At 49.2% G+C, this 20853-nt stretch overlaps 2 protein-coding genes across 2 annotated transcripts in view; one reads left to right on the top strand and one right to left on the bottom strand.

Annotated features, from left to right (window-relative positions):
- ZBTB17 (zinc finger and BTB domain containing 17) overlaps nucleotides 1–8254 on the bottom strand; it is a 33365-nt gene extending 25111 nt beyond the window's left edge. Inside the window, exons 1-2 of the mRNA XM_047871584.1 lie at nucleotides 8120–8254; nucleotides 5958–6040 (exon numbers count right to left, since the gene is read on the bottom strand). The gene's annotated coding sequence lies outside the window, so the exon portion shown is untranslated. The remainder of the gene's footprint in view (nucleotides 1–5957; nucleotides 6041–8119) is intronic.
- A 9346-nt stretch (nucleotides 8255–17600) lies between these two features.
- Nucleotides 17601–20397, top strand: SRARP (steroid receptor associated and regulated protein). The gene is made up of 2 exons (XM_047873785.1): nucleotides 17601–17821; nucleotides 19574–20397. Exons 1-2 carry the CDS (start codon nucleotides 17740–17742, stop codon nucleotides 19999–20001), a joined length of 510 nt encoding a protein of 169 aa, XP_047729741.1. The 5' UTR covers nucleotides 17601–17739; the 3' UTR covers nucleotides 20002–20397.
- The last annotated feature ends 456 nt before the right edge of the window (nucleotides 20398–20853 follow it).

The raw sequence follows: 20853 nt of genomic DNA, 5'->3' as shown, positions 1-20853 counted from the left end.
AAAATGCAAATCAAAAGCACACAAGACGTCATTCCCATCAGATTACTAGAAATTAAAAAAAAATTTTTTTTAACGTTTATTTATTTTTGAGAGACAGAGAATGAGCAGGGGAGGAACAGAGAGAGAGGGAGACACAGAATGTGAAGCAGGCTCCAGGCTCTGAGCTGTCAGCACAGAGCCTGACACGGGGCTTGAACCCATGAACCGTGAGATCATGGCCTCAGCTGAAGTCAGTTAGTTGCTTAACCCACTGAGCCACCCAGGTGCCCCAGATTACAAAAAATTTTTAGAGCCTAATAAAACCAGAGTTGGGAGGATGTGAAACAAACAGAATTTTCAGTTGAACTGTAAACGGGGGAAGGCACTTTGGAAACGTTAGGCATTTGGTTGGGCTGAAGGTCACACACCCTGAGATTCAGCCACACTCCCGAGGGTGCACCCTGCAGAAGCTGCACGTGGGGGCCAGGAATGCTCACAGCAACACCGTCTCAGCAAAACACTCAACAAGCCAGAAGTCCGCTAGCAAGAGAAAGGATAAGTAAATTCTCCTGCAAGGGAACTTTATCCGTGAAAGTGAAATACAACTACAGGCAACATGCATCACTCTCAAGAACCCATATTAAGCCAACAATTTAAGAAACTAAAGAAAACAACATGATTATATTGAGTTCAAAACATGCAAAATGAGGGGTGCCTGGGTGGCTCATTCGGTTGAGTGTCGGACTTCGGCTCAGGTCACGATCTCACAGTTGGTGAGTCTGAGCCCCGCGTCGCGTCGGGCTCGGTGCTGCAAGCTCGGACAGGCTCCAGGTCCAAGCACATCTCCCTCTCTCTCTGCCCCTCCCCTGCTCATGCGCACGCTCGCTCTCTCTCAAAAAAATAAATAAATAAAAACAAAACAAAAACATGCAAAATGAGACAACACATTGTTTAGCAATACAAACACACGTGGTTGAAACCGTAAAGAGAATGATAAAAGCAAAACTGTGATGAGCTGGGGGCGGGGGCAGGACAGGATAGGATCAGGGAGGGGTGTTCCAAAGGTAACAAACCGTAACATTCTTATTTGTAAATGGAGCCATGGGTACATGGGTTTCCTTGTATCTATTCTTTATGCTGTATATATTTCTTTGTATCTACTCAATATTTAACAAAAAACAACTTACAAAATTAAACAATGTTCTTTCTGACTCTAAACAATGTTTTTGTTTTTTAATTTTATTTATTTTGAGAGAGGGAAAGAGAGGGCGAGCAGGGGAGGGGCAGAGAGAGACAGGGGGGGAGAGAGAGAATCCCAAGCAGGCTCCACACTGCCAGCACAGAGCCCCATGCAAGGCTCAAACCCACAAACCGTGAGATCGTGACCTGAACCGAAACCAAGAGTCAGACGCTTAACCGAGACACCCGGGCGCCCCTAAACAATGTTTCGAGGCATGAACTTGGGCAGCTGAGTTACAGTAAACCAGGAAAGTCCCTGACGGGGGCCCCCCCACTGCCAAGACTACCGAAATGGGACGTGCTGCACACCAGGCTCAGAGCGCCTGGAGAAACAGCTTCCCGCTGGGCACCAGCGCCTCCCATTCGGGACAGGAAAGTGGCTGCTTTGATTAATAACAGTTCCAGCATAGGAAGTGGTGTGGGTGGGGTGGGGGGAACAGGTTCTACTGCCAGACCTCTTATGACAAAAGCTGAGTGCTTTTTCTTTTTTTTTGGGGGGGGGGGGGAGGTGGGTTCCAGCTTTACTGAGAAATAATTGACATACATCACTGGGTAAGTTTAACGTGTACAGCTCGTCTGAGTTGCCATATATGGTGACGTGTGATCACAACAGGTGCAGCTGACATCCTCCTTCTCACAGAGATACAAGAAAAATAAAGAGGGGCACCTGGGTGGCTCAGTTGGCTAAGGGGCTGACTCTTGGTTTTGGCTCAGGTCATGATCTCCCAGTTCCTGAGTTCAAGCCCTGAGTTGGGCTCTGTGCTGACAGTGTGGAGCCTGCTTGGGATTCTCTCTCTCTCCCTCCCTCTCTCTGCCCCTCCCCTGCTCGTGCTCTCTCTCTCTCTCAAAATAAGTAAATAAACTTAAAAAAAAAAGAAAAGGAAAACAATTTTCTCCTGTGATGAGGGCTCACAGGATCTACTCTCAACGGCCCCCCTTTTGTCACGTGGCAGTGTCAGCTGCAGTCGTCAAGATGTCACAGGAGGCTTCTGATGTTACCAGGAACCCACTGCACCTGCTTTCGGGGTGGTCCCTCCCTCAGCGGGAACCGCCACCCCCGAGCCTCCGCAGGCGGGCTGTTTAGACAGGACTGAGCAACTCCCACTTCTCACCAGGCCCTCTGCTTCTTTCCTTGGAAGTTCAAGGCTTACATCTCTCCAGTTCCTGACAAGCAGGCTTGACTCCCCGAGCCCGGAGCCCAAGCCCCGGTTTTCTGCATGAATCCGTGGCGATTACAGCCCGGAGGTCTACTTTCACTGGCCCTTGGATGGGTGGCTACTGGTGGCAGGGGGACCCACGAGAGGGCCGGGTACCTGTGCCGACAGCGCACACGTCCGCAGCAAGTGCGGAAACCGCTCAGCAAACGCTTACGCTTCGACCTCTGTTATTTCAGTCATTTAGAAACCGTGGCCAGCAAAGGAAGGAGGGAGTGGTCTCCAGGACAACATGCTTGGTGCACACAAACGTATCTGGAGTTTTTCATTTTCTCTCGGGCTGGGCCCCTCCCTTTTGTGACCACCCGCGCAAGCACCATCCTTCGAGGAATTTCAGGACGGAAAAGAGTGAGCCACCTGGTCTTTTAAGTGGCAAACTAGTAAAACCCTGAAGCCCCGCCCACAGAGGCTGCCCTTCTCCACGCAGGAGCTCAGTGTCTGTAAACAAAATCAAACCACTCGACGCTTACAAAATGGTCCTCCCTAGATACACACAGAGACATATACATGCACGGAATAGTTCTGGAAGGATCCACAGATACCATTAACAGTTCTCTGGGAGGGGAACTGGGTCAGGTATGGAAGGGTGACTCGCCTCCCCACAAGGCATTCTTTGGAGCCTTCTGACTTTTGTACCTTGTACGTATTCCTATACCAAACATTTTTTTTCTTCCTCAACTGTGCCCGCTCCTTTTTGACCCTCTCAAGGGTCCTCTTCTCCTAACTAACACATAATAACACCAGTTACCAATTATGGAGTCAGGGACCCGACTAAGCATTTCACGTTCATCACCTCATCAATAATTCCAGCCAATAAAGTCACGTGTGAGGTCATCAGTATCCCCATTTTACAACGGAAGAAACTGAGGCACATCTAGTGGGTATAAGAACAAGTAAGGGTCCAGGTATGTCTGACTTCTAACCAGTACCCTACACTGCAGGCTTCTAGCGGGAGACCATCTGGCCCCAGGAGATGTTGGGCAACGTCCGGAGTCACGTTTCATCGTCACAGCTGGTGAGGTAGGTGAGGATTACAGGCATCTGTGGGTGGAGACCAGGGATGCTAGAACCATCCCGAAGTGCACAGGACAGCTCACAACAAAGATTTACGCAGCTCTGAATGTCGATAACACCAAGATTGAGAAGGGGCTGCCTGGGCGACTTCGTCGGTTAAACATCCGACTTCGGCTCAGGGCATGAATCTTGTGGTGAGTTTGAGCCCCATGTCAGGCTCTGTGCTGACAGGTGGGAGCCTAGAGCCCGCTTCAGGGAAACAATCCTGTGTTTCCCTTTCTCTCTGCCCCTCCCCCACTCGCACTCCGTCTCTCTCACTCTCAAAAATAAATGAACATTAAAAAAATAAAAATTGATGGGGCGCCTGGGTGGCGCAGTCGGCTAAGCGTCCGACTTCAGCCAGGTCACGATCTCGCGGTCCGTGAGTTCGAGCCCCGCGTCGGGCTCTGGGCTGATGGCTCAGAGCCTGGAGCCTGTTTCCGATTCTGTGTCTCCCTCTCTCTCTGCCCCTCCCCCGTTCATGCTCTGTCTCTCTCTGTCCCAAAAATAAATAAACGTTGAAAAAAAAATTTTTTTTAAATAAAAATAAAAATTGAAAAAAAAAAATCAAAGTTGAGAAACCATGCTCTACTAGAAAAAGACAGAGGAACTATCTTCTGACCTAAACTGTCAAATCTCACAGGTCACCATTTTATTTTACACCCCTACTCCAGCCAGATACCACATAAACCGTCAGGTTTCTCCTGTCTTCAATCAATAGCATGCCAACCCCACATCACGTTGGGGTTCTCTCCAACCTGACTGCTGGTTCCTCCCTAGCCAGCCAAGGCTGATCATTCATCCACCCAAGCATGTCTACTGAGCACCAGCTATGTGCCGGGGACCAGAAGAAACAAGCCCCGTCCCCGCCTGCACGATGCCAATGGGCCAACGGGGAGATGGAGAAACCTAGGATTATCCCGTGAGGTAGGAATCCATTGAGATGTCAGTGCAGGATGCTAAGAAATCAACAGAAGAGGAGCTCTACCCTCAGCTGGGGTGGGTGACCGGGCAGGGCCCAGAGAAGGCTTCCCAGCAGCATTTGAGCTTATGGGAATTCAACAGGCAGAGGCAATCCTTCCCTTCCCAAAGGACCCCTCGCCAGACCATTCAGAGTACGGTCTCTGAGAATCCACAGATGGACCCCTTTAATCAGAGAGCTTGGCAGAACTCCCAGAGCGGTCGCTGATCCCCTCTGGACAATCGGGATAATTCCTGCCTTGAGCAAGGACACAACCCGGCTTCCCCACAGGGAATTCTCAAAACAATTCTGTGGTGTAGGTACTGTTATCCCTGACAGAGGAGGAAACTGAGGCACAGCAGTGACATAACTGGCCCTCAGGATACAGAGCCACTAAACAGAGATTCACACCTAACACCAGAGTCCTCACCGCCTACGAGGGGAGCTTCACAAATGTCAATCCAAACACGTTGTTCAGTCTGGATCTCTCCCCCCCCCCCCCCCCCCCCCCCGGCCCCATCTCAGCAGAGCCTTCCACCATCAGTCATCCTTCCCCTGGATCGCCTCACACTTGGGAATAGACCCCCGTAGTGTTCCTTGTGTTGTATGGTGATTACCCACATGGCTAAGAGCTCCTTGCTCCCAGGATCCACTCTTCCCTAGCTAGCACCTGGCATGGCGTCTGACCTGCTGGGCACAGGAAGCACTGAATGCATTAACAAGCCAGGACTCCCTGTGCCCAAGCATGTCAACCCACCTGAAGCCAGAGCAGTCTGCCTTGGGGAGAACGCCCAGCCCTCTGTCACCAATACAGGGGACGTTCCCTCAGGCTGGGCCCAAGCCCCAGGGTCAGCTATCCAGTCACACAGGGACCAAGCAGGCTCCCTTAGTCAGCTTTCCCTCCAGCTTTGGGACAGTCATGATTTGTTCTTTGGTGGTACACCAGATGCTTATGTTTGGGGACATGCTGTACAAGAATACAGATCTTTAAACATTAGAACCTTAAAAGGAATGAACATGTGCTCCCCACTCTGTGGGGCCAATAATGGCAGGGGCTGGAGCAGCTAGCTTGGACCAGGAGACGGAGATCTGGGTTTGAGCAAGGAGAGCCACATGATCACTAGAACCCCATTTCCGGATACTTCACAGAACAGAGCAGGATGCCCTACCAACTCTGGACTGCCTACTTCTAGATTATCGAGAGGAGAGGAGTAAATTTCGAGTTTGTTTCAGCCACTGTATTTTGGGATTGCTTGGCTGGAGCATGTTAGGCTGTATTTGATTAAAACAAGGTGTGAGCATTTGCCCAGTGATTAACCTAGTCTGGTCTTCGTTGGTAAACCACGAATAATGACAGCAACAATCTCCCAACCACATTCACGTACTGTCCTCACTGTATAGCTTGAAAGAAAAAGCTGCCTTGAAAGGGTGATTTGAATCGCGCTGAGCCTAGAGAAGGACAAGCGAGCTGACCTTCTGGTTTGTTTCATCCTTGAGCATTACCGACATACCTCAGATTTCCAAGGAGCCCAGGCTACTCTTTTCTGACGGTTTGCGTAAACTCCAGCTTGGCTCTCCTCCTCCAGCTCATCACCTGAATCAAAGACACCCAAGCAGAAAATCGGATGAGAACCTGCAAGGCACCTGCTCCCTTAAAGCCGCCCTTTTTCACCCATCCATGAAACACAGGCAAATTCAGAGCCCGGCACAAAGTCAGTCCTCAGTACAAGTTCGTTTGGATCACTATCGGCCTGCTGCGTGCCGGACCCTGTGCCGGCCACCCGGGACACAAAGATGAGTAAACCCTCTCCCAGCCCTCACACACCCCTGCTTACCAGAAAGACATAACACAATGCTGAAAAGCAAGAGCGACAAGGCTGTGCCCAAGTTACCTCATTGCTACAGCATTAGCATCCCTCCGGGGGGTCTCAGACACTCTTGCTTTCCCATGAAATATACCCTTGCCCTAGGTGAGCACACCCACTCCCACAACCTTAGTGACTTTTGATGGAGGACGACTTCTAGCTCGCCACTGTATAGTCCCACCTGACTGCTCCACAGGCACCTGCTTTCAACGTGTTCAAAACTAAACGTATCTTCCCTTCTCACAGCTACTCCCCGTCCTGTTCCCTATCACACTGAGTGGCACCACCACCTGTGGGTCACAAGTGTGAGGTCAGTCCCGACACCTCTCTGCCCCTAGGAGCCACAGACACAAATACGTGATTCTGATACTGCCCTGAAGGAAGAAGAGCATAAAAGTTCTCCTTGCTCATCTACGTAACCACCGAGTTTTGCCAGTTCTCCAAAACCTCTCTCCCCACCCTCTGCCTCTAACCTAACTCAAGACCACCCTCATTTCTCACCTGGATTCTTCTAGCAGCCTCTTAACGGGTCTCCAGGCCTGCTCCCTTTAACGCCTCCTCCACATAAACAGGTGATCCTTCTAATCCACACATCTGATTCTTACATGGCTTTCCATTAACCTAAAACTTAAAAGCCCTGAACTAGGTTCACAAGGTCCCACAGGACCAGACCACAGCCTGCTTCTTTAGTCCTACCTCTTGTCTCTGTCTCTAGGGCAGAGAACTCAATTCAGTTATGCCAGTAGCCCCTAAACTTTCTCACAAACTCCCGTCTTCAGGTGAGAGTCCTCTCCCCTTTTCTTGCGTCCGTTAGGTCTCAGCCTCCTGGGGAGAGAAAGCCTCCCCGGGTCCGCCTAGACTGAGTGAGGTGCCTCTACTCTGTTTCCCAAGCAAGGAGAACTTTTACGCTTTTCTTCCTTCAGGGCAGTTTCAGAACCACGTATTTATGTCCACGGCTCCCACATGAGTCTCTGAGCTCTGGGGGATGACCACGAAACGAACAGTCACAGCAACACACATACACAGCATTTACGTTATGCTAGGAAGGGTTCTCCACACCTTGCACCTATTACCTTATTTAATCTTTAGAACAACCTTAGGGGGCAGGTTTTATTACCATCTCTGCTTTAAGGATGAGGAAACCGGGGCAGACAGCGAGAACCTCACGTGTTTCAGGACACAGCCGGCAAGCACCGAGTCCGGATCCAAACCCCGGCTGCCTGGCTCCACAGTTCACACTTTCAACCACTCCACCAGGGTCAAGTCTGTCTGGTGCACTCGCTCTAGCCTCCCAACCTATCAGGCGCCTAGCCGCCGCGGGTGGAAGGAAGGAATGAATGAAATAATCCTGTACAGGGGCAGTGTGGACCTCCCACTCTGCCAACACCTCCCGGTCCGGCAAGCCCGTGCCCTCCTGCCCCCGACGCGCCGACGCGAGCTGCCCCGACACCGCGCCACGCTGCGGCCGCAGAACGACCACCCGCCACGGCGCGCGAGGTCAAGGGACGGTGACAGCCGGGCGGCGGGGGCGGAGATGCTACCAGCCGGGGTGTCACCCAAGCCGGGAGGCGATTCGCGCTCCCTCGCGGGAACTGCCGGTCCGCTCGCCCCCTCAGCGCTCGCTCGCCTGGCGGCTGCCCCGCACCCCCTTGCCCCGCGGGGTCACCCCCCAATCCCGGTTCCCTTCCCATTCCACTTCCCTCCCCTCCCCCACACAACCGTCCCCGGCGTCCCGCTGCGCCCCATCCTTCACCGCCTCCGCCCGGCTCCCGGGACTCCCCGGGCCCCGGGCGTCTGCTGGCCCTCACCTGCCATGTCCCGGACCCCACCGTAGAGGGAGGTGCATCACGGCCGCGAGAAGGCCGGGGACAGCACTTCAGAGCAGACAAAGGGCGCCGCCATGTCAGAGTCGGGCGGAACCGACCTCGCCGGCTTCCCGGCTGCAACTTCCGGCGCATGCGCAGCTCCCGCGCCGCCCGAGGACCGCGGACAGGCGCATGCGCCTACCTGCCCAGAAGTTCTGTATCACACAGTACTTGGGCACTTAGAATTGTCCTCATTGTAACCCTTCCTTGGTTTTCTGTTCCAAACATAACAGTAACAGCTTCTCCGCGTTCAGCGCTTGCTGTGTGCCAGGCACTGTTAAGCGCTTTACGCGCATGATCTCCTTAAATCTTCTCACTAACCGTGGGGTTAGGCTTTTTTTCTCCCCCTTTTGAAGAAGAGAAAACGGAGGCCCCGGAAGGTTGAACGAATTGCCCAGTGTCACGTATCTTACAGGTGGTGGAGCAGAGATGTGAACCAGTTGTGTGGCTCCAAAGCAGCAGATCCCCATTTATGTTTTTTCTACCTTCTGAGCCAATCATTACCCCGTTCTCTATTTAGGGCAGAGCCAGGATTAGCCTGGGTGTGAATGAGGGTGCTAGAAACAAACAAAAAAAAGTGTCTGCAGACGTGAACAGTCCTTCTCTGGCCTCTTTCCGACTTTAAAGCACCTCTAGGCCATTGACTTCTCTATTTCCTCACAGTTCGCGGGCTCTCTCCTTTCTTCCCTTCTGATCCTGTTGATTTCCCGTGAATGTTAACCACACTCGTGTCACCATCCTGAACGCCTTTGCTCCCTTGTCTTTTTGTCGTATGGGTTTTGATGAGGTTTTGGGGTGATGGTGGGGTGGTCCGGAGCCAACAGCCAAGAAAAGAATTCTTGAAGACATCTTTGGTGCAAACAGGTGATTTTATTAAAACACGGGGACTGGACCCGTGGGCAGGAAGAGCTGCACCGGGGTCCTGACGGGTAACTCATTATATACGCTCAGGTTGGGGGGGGGGGGGGCGGTCAGGGATAGAGTGAGTCCCTAAGGTATTTTTGTGAGCAAGTTTTCCGGGACCTTGAGGGGCTAGCTGTTGCTAGGGAAATGCCATTTATTACCATTTAATAAAACCTTAGTCGTGAGACCCTTCAGATGTATATCAGGGGGCCATAAGCTTGGAGTAGGATTGCCAGCATGTATCTTGGAGCAGTTGAGATAAAGGAAGTAGACTTACAGGATCCTCAAGGTTGGGATGATGTTAAGATTCTCTTTTGCCCCTAGCAAAGTGTCATCATCGAGGCAGCTGGGATCCTAGAGGGAGGTCACTGTGCTTGTTTCAAGGACTTGTCAGTGGGCTATAGGCCTATTATATTAGGAATTTGATTTTTCACTTGCCTTAGTTTCCCACATCACCATGACAAGCACTTGAACTGCTTTCCTTTGTTTTTGGATAGCCAGGAGTGTCCCAGAAACATCACACATGTTCAACCGGGGTGGGCGTGGGGGGTGCTGTTAGCCTGTACTTTGCCCTCAGCTTGCCCCACACTCCCTCATCAGGTTTGCTAAGCTTTCCAACCCTCAGTAAATCCAGCTGCTCCTTTACTCTTTGATTGCACCCACAGCCAAGCACAGCTGGAGGAAGTACCCAAAGGGACAGACTGTTACCCACAAATTCATGATGGCTAGCCTGAAAAGGATCTTCAGCAAACATGGGTCAGCCAAGTCACCGCTCCTCCCTTCACAACAACTAGGAAAACCAAAAGGACTCAGTAGCAGGTTGACTTCACTCTTTCTTTTAAAGAAAATCATAGCAAATCTGATAGGACCCCTCTTGTGCTCCCAATACGAAGGACACAGACCTACCTCTGTGTCCATCTGTGCTGGGTATAGTCCACCCACTCCTTCCAGAATCGAAAAAGTTCAAATACCATTTCCCACACCCAGTTGCAGTTAGAATTCCAGATACAGATGAGTTCTGCAAGTTGGTAAGAACTGTCCTACCGATGTTAGCTCATTGCGGCTGGCAAGCAAGGTCAGGCACGTGTGAGGGTCTTCAACAGTGCATGGTGGCCAGTCTCCAGCTCCACTAGTGTTCAGAAGCCACCTGTGAGATGGTGGCAGCCAAACTCAGCATTCCAGCGCCCGGGAACCAGCTTCTAGTCCCAGATCTAGATCCGTGGATTCCTGCTGGTGATCTGTTGAATGCAATAATCTCAGTGGTGGCTTCTTGATTCCTCACTTTCCTGACTGTGGCAGAAGCAAAAGCGTCTGACTGGTGAGTTCCATGGTGTTCTGAGAGCCATTACTAGGGGACCGGTCTAGAGACCATTCTTTCAGCCCCTCCAATAATGTTATAAACACTTAATTTTCTGTATTGAATCCCTTTTAGGTTAAAGGAAGACTAGAGACAACATGAGGGATCCTTGTAGTGATGGAAATGTTGGGCACCTTGACTGCATCCATGTAAATATCCTGGTCGAGATAGTGTTCTATAGTTTCGCAAGATGTTAGCAAGGGGGTAACTGGGCAAAGAAGGAGGTGGTGGCATTGCTCTGTATTGTTTCTTAAGATTGCGTGTGAACCTACATTCTTGTTTTGTTTTGTTTTGTTTTGTTTTTTCAAAATAAAAAGTTTAAAGAGAAAGCCCAGCAAGGTTTCTATTTCTGCAGGAAACTGACCCCCAAGGGGTCAGGGCATTAGATTTGAAGGTGATGCAAATCTAGCCTATTTTGTGCAGGGGAAAAAATAGTTACAGAAGTTATCACTTATCACAATAAGTATTGTTGCCTGGGGGAAAGTGTCTAATAAAGACATGCTTTGGTAGGTGGAGTAGTTACTGCAATTGAACATTATGGGGAAAATGAGGATAATGAGGACTCGTGGGTAGGTTGGCTATTCATAATTTCACTGAAGACTTTCAAAAAAAAAAAAAAAATTAGGGTTTAAATTCTCAGCTCAAGACAGGACCAGAGAAGCAAGGGCCATTCGTGACTACTCTAAACATTTGATCTCCTCTCTTGTAGCCACAGGGCGTATGCAACCAAAAATTCAAGCTGATCCTGTAGGTTGCTGAATTGTAATATAATTGCAATAAAGTTGTATTCACAGCCTGGCCGAGTGCATTGAATGGGAACAAGTGGCAGTTAGGAGTCAAGATAGGGGTGTTTGGGTGGATACAGGTGACTAAATGCCCCGCCTCTCCAAATTCAAAATTCAATGAAACTCTTTTGCAGAGAGATGCAGCCCCTTCCTCCCATTGAATGAGACTAACCCTGCTTTCCCTGGGAAGCACGTACTGACCTTATCTGAGGAAGTTATTTTACAAAGAGAGGCTGATTCCTCTCCGAGATCACCATCCTTTATTTGTCCTCAGATCTGAGTCCAGTCCAGAGTGCCCCAGGGAACAAGCACATGGTCTGGGCAGAGAGGTGATGAAAGAGAGAAAGAAAGAAAGAAAGAAAGAGAGAAAGAAAGAAAGAAAGAAAGAAAAAGAAAAGAAAGAGCAAACCTTAGCTAATAAATAAGCCGAAACCTAGAGACTGTCCATGAAATTTAGACATGCTAAGTCAGGGAGGAAGGAACATAGCATTAGATTTGGCCAAATTTATAAATATAAGTGCACACTGCAGACTTTTGAGTTTTACTGTCCCAGCCCTAACAGCTGAGAATGGTTCTAACGGCACCATTGGTTGGTTGATTGAGATCTCGACCCAACCGTGGTCTTTATTAAGTGAAGCTGAGATGCCAGAAACTCCTTAGAATAATATCCAAGAAGGGATCGAAACATTTGGGCCAGGGGGCTGAGAGCAGGAGCTAAGGATACATTTGTTGATGGAATGAGTGAGGGCTTGTGACTTGCCTGGTTCCTCATTAGGGACAATTGTTTAGTCTATTAATAACTAAGGGACTCCCTCCACCCGGGGCTTCCCCCTCCACGGTCCCCTCCCTTTAGCTATCCGAAGGACACACAGGGCTCTTCGCCATCTCTGGAGTCTCCAACCAAAACCCCATCCACTCCCTACCCTAATGTCCTCCCAAAGCTCAATAATTGTTTACATGTGGGCCATTTCCCCGCGAGGAGAACCTCAGTGGTTGACCAACACTTGTGGCTGTAAACTCGAAGGGTTGTAGACAAACTGACAAATGTCTGTTTATACAATTTCGTTGATCAGTCTGATTACACACAGGTTGAAAATCACAAGTTGAATAACAGTGTATGAATTTGTAAGCGCAATGAGTTTTTTTCTCTGCTTATTTGTCATGAAGCAGTTTTCTTAACACTTCACAGGCATCCTTGGCATACGTCCTTGACACACACGTTTTAATTCATCTCCATTTTGGAAATATTACAAAGTACCAGATACTTTGTACACGGTGGAGTGCGTGACCCTTAATCTCAGCATCGTGAGTTTGAGGCCCATGTTAGGTGTACAGCTTACTTTAAAAGGAAAAGAAAGGAAAAAGCAATAAAGTACTAGGTAAGATAATGAAATAAAATAACAGATCTAGAGAAAATATTATTTTCTATCTGCCCATCATCCAGATTCAACAGTTATTTTGCTATAGGTACCTAATATATCCTTCCTTTCCTTTTTTCTTTCTTTTTTTAATCTCTGAAGTCTAATCTCTAGGGGCGCCTGGGTGGCTCAGTCGTTTAAACGTCCGACTCTTGATTTCAGCTCAAGTCATGATCTCATGGTTGGTGAGTTCAAGCCCCGTGACAGGCTCCACACTCAGAGCCTGCTTGGGATTCTCTCTCTCCCCGCCCCTTCTCTGCCCCTCTCTTCCTCTCTCTCTTTCTCTGAATAAATAAAATAAGATAAAGCAAACCCAGATATGTCATTCCATGCTTATATACTTCAGTGTGCAACTTTTTTTTTTTCAGTGCTTATTTATTTTTGAGAGAGAGAGAGAGAGAGACAGAGCATGAGCAGGGGAGGGGTAGAGAGAGAGGGAGACACAGAATCGGAAGCAGGCTCCAGGCTCTGAGCTGTCAGCACACAGCCCGACACAGGACTCGAACCCATGAACTTCGAGATCACGACCTGAGTGGAAGTCAGACACTTAATGGACTGAGCCACCCAGGCGCCCCTCAGTGTGCAACTCTTAAAAAATCATCTTACATTTCCACAATGTAAGGTTAAAAGAGGAAGAGGAAGAAGGAGGAGGAGGAGGAGGAGGAGGAGGAGGAGGAGAAAATTCTTTGGAAGCACGTCCTGTTAGAAAGTCCCACATTCTGGATTTCTCCGTTTGCTTCCTTGTGGTGTCATCTGACTACCTCTTCTCTCCTCCTATTTCCTGTAAATTAGCTACAGAGGCCTGAGTAGATTTGGATACCACATTTTTAGTAAGAACATGTCCCTAGGTGCTGCTGAGTGCTTCTCTTGAGTCCCATCAGAGACGCCTTCAGTGGTGCTAAGACCAGTGGCCCGTTTGGATGACAGCAGCTGGATTCCTTCTTTGGAAAGTTCCCCATCGACCTCCCATGTAACAGTTTCTTCATTCGAGTCAATGATTTCATTAGAGGTCATAAAATGATGCATTTCTGATGTTATCATTCTTTTCCACATTTACTAGCTGGATTCTTTTAAAGTTATTTATTTATGTAAGTAACTTCTACCCCCAACGTGGGGCTTAAACTCCGGAACTCAGGAACCGAGATCAAGAGTCACGTGCTCTTTCCTACTGAGCCACCGAGGTGCCCCAGCTGGAATTCTTTTGTAAACAAGAACTTTTCCCTCATCAACTAGGGCCAAAGTTACCTGGAAATACAGTTCATTCGGTGGGGTGCCTGGGTGGCTCAGTCGTTTAGGCGTCCAACTTTGGCTCAGGTCATGATCTTATGGTTCATGAGTTCGAGCCCTGCGTCGGGCTGACAGCTCAGAGCCTGGATCCTGCTTCGGATTCTGTCTCCTTCTCTCTCGTTCCCCACCTGCTTGCCCTCTGTCTCTCTCTCAAAAATAAAGAATAAAAAATATATATATAGTTCATTCAGAGAAGTAGGATAGAGCTCGTGTCCTTTTAAAAGAAATAATAACTGTATTGGGATTTAATTCGTATACCATACAATTCACCTTCTGCAAGCGTATACTTCAGTGGTTTTTAGTATACTCACGGACTCATGCAACCATCACCACTGTCTAATTTCAGAACATTTTCATCACCCCCAAAAGAAACCCTTACACCCATTAGCAATCACTCTCCCCCGCCCCAGCTCCTTGGCAACCACTAATCTACTTTGTGTTGATGACCTTGCCTATTTAGGACATTTGATATAAATGGAATCAGACAGCATGTAGTTTCTTTCAAGGAGTTTTCAAGCTTCATCCCTGCTGTGGCAGGTATCATCACTTCACTCTTTTTTTTATAGTCAAATAATATTGCGTTGGGGCACGTGGGGGGCTCAGTCGGTTAAGTGCCCAGCTCTTGGTTTCAGCTCAGGTCATGATCTTGCGGTCGGTAGTGGTTTGAGGCCCTCATCAGGGCTCACTGGAATGCTCTCACCCTTTCTCTCTGCTCCTCCCTCTCTCAAAAGAAAGAAAGAAACTTTAAAATAATGATAATAGGGGCGCCTGGGTGGCGCAGTCGGTTAAGCGTCCGACTTCAGCCAGGTCACGATCTCGCGGTCCCTGAGTTCGAGCCCCGCGTCGGGCTCTGGGCTGATGGCTCAGAGCCTGGAGCCTGTTTCCGATTCTGCGTCTCCCTCTCTCTCTGCCCCTCCCTCGTTCATGCTCTGTCTCTCTCTGTCCAAAAATAAATAAACGTTGAAAAAAAAATTAAAAAAAATAAAATAATGATAATAATAATAAATATTGTGTTGTATGAATATACCACACATGGTTTATCCATTCATCAGTTGATGGACATTTGAGCTGTTTCCTTCTTTGCTATTGTATATATTCTTACCTTCGCTGTTATAAATACTACAACTCTAAACATCTGCATACAAGTTTTTGTTTGGACATATGTTTTCACACTGCCAAATGGTTTTCTAAAATGACTACACCATTGGGGCGCCTGGGTGGCTCGTTTGGATAAGCTGGAAATATATTCCAGTCACTGTTCTGGTTCTTGGCCTTTGGAATTGCCCTAGTGAAAGAGAGCAAGAAAGGTGTCTTTTGTTATGTTAACAAAGTGACTTTTGGAAAGCCCCTAGGTCACTTAAGGGTGTGCCTGGTTGCCAGGGGAACCAATAATGGGATTAGAGTTGGAACTTCCAGCCCCACCCAGTGATCTCAGGAAGGGGAGAGGGGCTAGAGGTTGAGTTCTGTCACTAATGGCCAATGATTTAATCAATGACACCACTGTAACGATGCTCAAAAAAACAAAAAAAAAAACAAAAAAAAACAAAAAAAAACAAAAAAAAAAACCCAAAACCCAAAAAACCCAAAAGGACAGGGTTCAGGGAGCTTTGGGGCTGGTGAACACATGGAGGAGATTCTGGGAAGAGTGGGGCACTCAGTTTTCCACACCCCGTTTTCCACGCCCCGCCTGTGCATTTCCTCCAGCTGGCTTCACCTGAGTTGTATCTTTTTATAATAAACTGGTAATCTAGTAAATAAAATGTTTCTCTGACTTCTGTGTGCAGCTCTAGCAAATAAATCCAACCCAAGGAGGGGGTTGTGGGAACCTCTGATCTATAAATCAGAAGCACAGATGGCAATGTGGAATTGCAATTGGCTTGAGCAGTGGGGGAAATTGGCAGTCACGTGGGACTGAGCTCTTAACCTGGGGGATCTGACGCTCTGTCCAGCAAGGTGGTGTCAGAATTGAGTTAATTGGTGGTGTGGGGGAAAAACCCACATACATCAGAACTGATGTTAAAAGCGGAATACCCTTAATCACAAATGCAGAGCCCTTTTTGCTGTGCCAGCACACATGGTCGCAGGTTCCAGGGACTAAGGCATGGATCCCTTTGCGGGGACCATTATTCTTACAGCACACAGAGTTACTTGTGATGTACAGATGTGATACTGTTTCCATTTAATGTAGCAATACTAATTTTCTTTTTAAAGTAGATTTCCAGTAAATGAGCAAACAGAAACAGACTCATAAATACAGAGAACAAACTGGTGCTTGTCAGAGGGGTGGACGTGGGGAATTAGCAAAATAGGTGAAGGGGATTAAGAGTTACAAACTTCCAGTTATAAAACAGGACTGCCCGGCTGGCTCAGTCGGTAGAGCCTGCTACTCTTGATCTCAGGGTTGTGAATTTGAGCCCCGCATTGGGTGTAGAGATTACTTAAAAAGTCAATTAAAAAAAAATTATTTATGGGGCGCCTGGGTGGCTCAGTCGGTTAGGCGTCGTCGGGCTCTGGGCTGACAGCTCGGAGCCTGGAGCCTGCTTCGGATTCTGTGTCTCCCTCTCTCTCTGACCCTCCCCCACTCACACTCTGTCTCTGTCTGTCTCTCTCTCAAGAATAAACATTAAAAAAATTTTTTTATTAATTTATTTAAGTAATGTCTACACCGAACATGGGGCTCGAACTCACGACCCTGAGATCAAGAATCACACATTCTTCAGACTGAGGCAGTCAGGCACCTCTAAAAAATAAAATCTTTAATTAAAAAAAAAAAAAGGAAGTACAAAAAACGATGAAAAGTATAGCATAGGGAATGTAGTTGATAATATTGTAATAGTTTTGTACGGTGACAGATGGACAGACGGTAAGTACATTTACCGTGGCGAGCATTTCTTGTTATGCGCAAATGTCAAATCACTGTGTCACAAATCTGGAACTAATATAATATTTTATGTCGGGGCGCCTGGGTGGCTCAGTCAGTTAAGTGTCCGAGTTCGGCTCAGGTCATGATCTTCCGGTTTGTGAGTTTGAGTCCCGAGTCCGGCTCTGTGCTGACAGCTCAGAGCCTGGAGCCGGCTTGGCTTGCGATTCTGTGTCTCCCTCTCTGTCTGTCCCTCCCCAGCCTCAAAAATAAACAAACATTAAATATATATATCTTGTAGGTCAACTATGCTTCCCTCGAAAAATAATAAAGTATATATATATTTTTTTTCAGTAAAATCAGCTGATTTAATGGATGCTGTGGACTGAATGTGTCCTCCCCAAATTCATATTTTGAAACCTAATCCCAGTATGATGGTATTAGGAGGTGGAGCCTTTGGGAGGTGATTAGATCACGAGGAGGAAGCCCTCAGGGTAGGATTAGTGTCCTGATAAAAGAGACCCCAGAGAGTACTTGTGTCTTTTCAGCCACCTGAAGACACCGTGGGGAAGACAGCATCTACGAACCAGTGAGTCCTCATCAAACACGAAATCTGTGGATATCTTGATTTTGGGCTTCCCAGCCTCTAAGATCGGGAGAAATACATGTTTCTTGTTTAACGCCGGACAGGCTAAGACAAAGGACGTGTGGGAAGCGGCTGGAGTTGAAAGACATAAGTATCTGTTTGGTAGAAAAGGCCAGCCTCCCAGCGACCCAACAGCAGTTCTGTTGACATAACCCTGTTGATCAAAGCGATCCCCTAGCTGCCCCAGGCCAGTTCCTGTAGCTCTTGGTGGAATTCACTCTGCAGATCCGGTCTTTGGGTGGGGAGCCTCATCCTGGAAGAGGCCACCGAGAAGTGCTCCTCCATCCAGGCCCTGTGGAAAGCAGCAATGACCCCCTCAGAAGACCCCAGCGACCCAAAGGCCAGCCCCAAGGTCACGGGCCTGGAGACAGACGTGGAGACCAGTTCAGGTAAGCGATGGCGGAGGGGCGTCAGCACTTCCCAAAGACCAGCCAAGGGGGCCTGGGGAGGGCAGATACGCTCCCCAGAGCCGCCAGGATTCTCAAGCCATGGGTGGGCTTCATTTATTTCCTGTGCCAGCAAAGCTACCAGAACGTAAGCTTCCTTCTGAGCCTGTGTCGTGATGAAGTGCATACAGTTGAGAGAATGGCTTTATTTGCTGTTTCGGTAACTCCAAAGTTAATTGTTTAAGAGTACAGGCTTTAGGGGCGCCTGGGTGGCTCAGTCGGCTAAGGGTCTGACTTCGGCTCAGGTCATGATCTCGCGGTTTGTGGGTTCGAGCCCCACAACGGGCTCTGTGCTGACAGCTCGAAGCCTGGAGCCCGCTTCGGATTCTGTCTCCCTCTCTCTCTCTCTGTCCCTCCCCCACTTGTGCTATGTCTCTGTCTCTCAAAAATAATTAATTGAAAAAATAAAAAAAAAAAAAAGAAACAAGGAGTACAGGCTTTGGATTCAGAGAGAGCTGCTCTGGTACTTTCTTCGTTGATAAGTGGGCAGATTGGCTCAGGGCTTATCCTGGACCCGGGTGGGAAGGGTACCGAACAAAGGCGGCAGGAATTCCTTCCCAGGCCCGACAGCACAGGTGCTCCTGGTGTGCTCTGAGGCTAAGGACAAGGTTGTGTTGGGAGGGGAGGACCAGCATTTGCACAAACTGGAGTCTCAGTTTTCCTCGTCTGCAAAAGGTGACAGGACCTTCCTCCTGTTTGAGGACCTCATTACTTAAACAGTGTGGTCTGTGGACCAGCAGCACCGGCATCCCCTGGGAGCCTGTTAAAAACTCAGAACCTGGGGGGCTAGGGGGCTCAGTCTGTTGAGCATCCGACTCTTAATTTCTGCTCACGTCTTGATCTCATGGTTCGTGAGTGAGTTCGAGTCCTGCTGTCAGGCTCTTCCCTGACAGCTTGGAGCCTGTTTAGGATTCTCTGTCTCGCTCTGGCTCTGCCCCGTCCCTGCTGTCTCTCTCTCTCTCAAAAATCTTCCCTGCTGTCTCTCTCTCTCTCTCTCTCTCTCTCAAAAATAACTACATATAGGCACTTGGGTGGCTGAGTCGGTTAAGTGTCCAACATCAACTCCGGTCACGATCTTGCAGTTCGAGAGTTCGAGCCCCGCGTCAGGCTCCGCGCTGACAGCTCAGAGCCTGGAGCCTGCTTTGGATTCTGTGTCTCCTTCTCTCTCTGCCCCTCCCCTGCTCTCTCTCTCTCTCAAAATAAGTAAATAAATAAACATTGAAAAAATTTTAAATAAAGAAAAATAAATGTTTTTTTAATGCAGAACCTCACTCCTCCCCCTCCCCCAGTGTATCAGAGTCGGTTACCAGGAGCCCTGATGCAATGGACCCTGCTCCAGCCACTCAGATGGCTGATAGGGGGAAAGCCAGGATTTAAACTCAGGTCTCCCTGGGGGCAGGAATCCAAGCTTTTAGACCCCATTCTCTTCCCGTCTTTGTGTGTCAGCCAACCTTTCAAGGGAAGGGTTGTTAAACCCTTTAAGGGAAGGGAAGGGAAGGGAAGGGAAGGGAAGGGAAGGAAAGGAAAGAAGGGAAGGGGAGGGGAGGGGAGGGAAGGGAAGGGAAGGGAAGGGAAGGGAAGGGAAGCGAAGCGAAGCCCTTTAAGGGAGGGCACCAGGGAACGAAAACCAAACCATGAATGGAAACCACACTCCGCTGTGCTAACACAGACCTTTGGTCTTTTCCCTCCTTTTAGGTGGGAAGCCGGGCTGCCATCAGAAGACCATCCCTCCCGCTCACCTGACTTTTGTCATCGACTGTGCTCGTGGCAGACAGATCTCCCTGATAGCACCCCCAGTGCTGCCCCGAGCCCCTGGTCCTAATCTAGGAACCGTCACCCCTCCAATGAAGACTTATATCTTGTTCTGTGGAGAAACCCAGCCCCACCTGACTCAGGAGGCCCCCCTGGGTAGGAGACGCCTTGCCCAGGCCAGGGGGGCCGTGCCACCCTGCAGAGGGACTGGGGCCCCAGATTCCTCCCCAGTCAGTCCACTGGTCCCGCAGGAGGCTCCTGAAGCCAAGGGAAGCCCCTTGAAGTCTGTGCCCTCGAGGTCTTCAGCTTGGGGAACTGTCATAGGCTCCCTCAAAGCCCTCTCCTCCTGTGTCTGTGGGCAGGCAGATTAATTGGAAGAGCCTGGCCATGAAGGAGGGGGTTGGCACACCAGGCTCGAGCTCGGGGACGGCAATTTCCAGAACCCAGCCCCCCTTCCCCAGCCAAGCAGAAGTCATGTGTGCCTGAGCCAAGGAAGGGCATTGGGTCGACAAAGGACATCTGAAACAGCCACCAAGGACACACTCGAGGGTATCCACCTTCCTCCTTCCTATCTTTGCGAGCCTTTCAGCAGAAGCAAGATCAGGCACCTGCACATGGAAAGAGACCAGACCATTCATACAGCAAATTGTAACGGAGCGGCTTCCACGTCGGGCTCTGCAAAGTACTGGGGAAGATGACACAGCTTTCTTGGAGCTCCTCCTCCGGGTGGGGGAGAGGGAAAGGGCTAAATATGTAACCAAATAAAGATGATTTTGAATAGTGATGAACTAATGACTACGTAGGAAGGGAAATGGGGTGCTGGGATGGGAAGCCGTTGGGGCCAAAAGCTTTTCTGACCCCGTGAGTGGCAAAGTGTGATCTAAAAGATGAGAAGGAGGGGCGCCTGGGTGGCTCAGTCAGTTAAGCGTTTGACTTTGGCTCAGGTCGGGATCTCGCACTCTGTGAGTTCGAGCCCCGCGTCGGGCTCTGTGCTGACAGCTCAGAGCCTGGAGCCTGCTTCACATTCTGTGTCTCCCTCTCTCTATGGCCCTCCTCCACTCATGATCTGTCTCTACCTCTCAAAAATAATTTAAGTAAAAGATGAGAAAGCCAGCACTGTGAAAATCCACACTCCCCAGGGCCACCTGGCTGGCATCTGATCCCAGGGCCGGCCAGAGCGGGGTCAGGATGTCCCAGTGCGACAGGCAAGTCACCCTCGTGCC

The sequence above is a fragment of the Prionailurus viverrinus genome, chromosome C1 (assembly GCF_022837055.1).
Source record: "Prionailurus viverrinus isolate Anna chromosome C1, UM_Priviv_1.0, whole genome shotgun sequence".
Lineage (NCBI taxonomy): Eukaryota > Metazoa > Chordata > Mammalia > Carnivora > Felidae > Prionailurus > Prionailurus viverrinus.
Note: the sequence above shows the minus strand (reverse complement) of the source record. Positions and strands in the feature narration are given on the sequence as shown.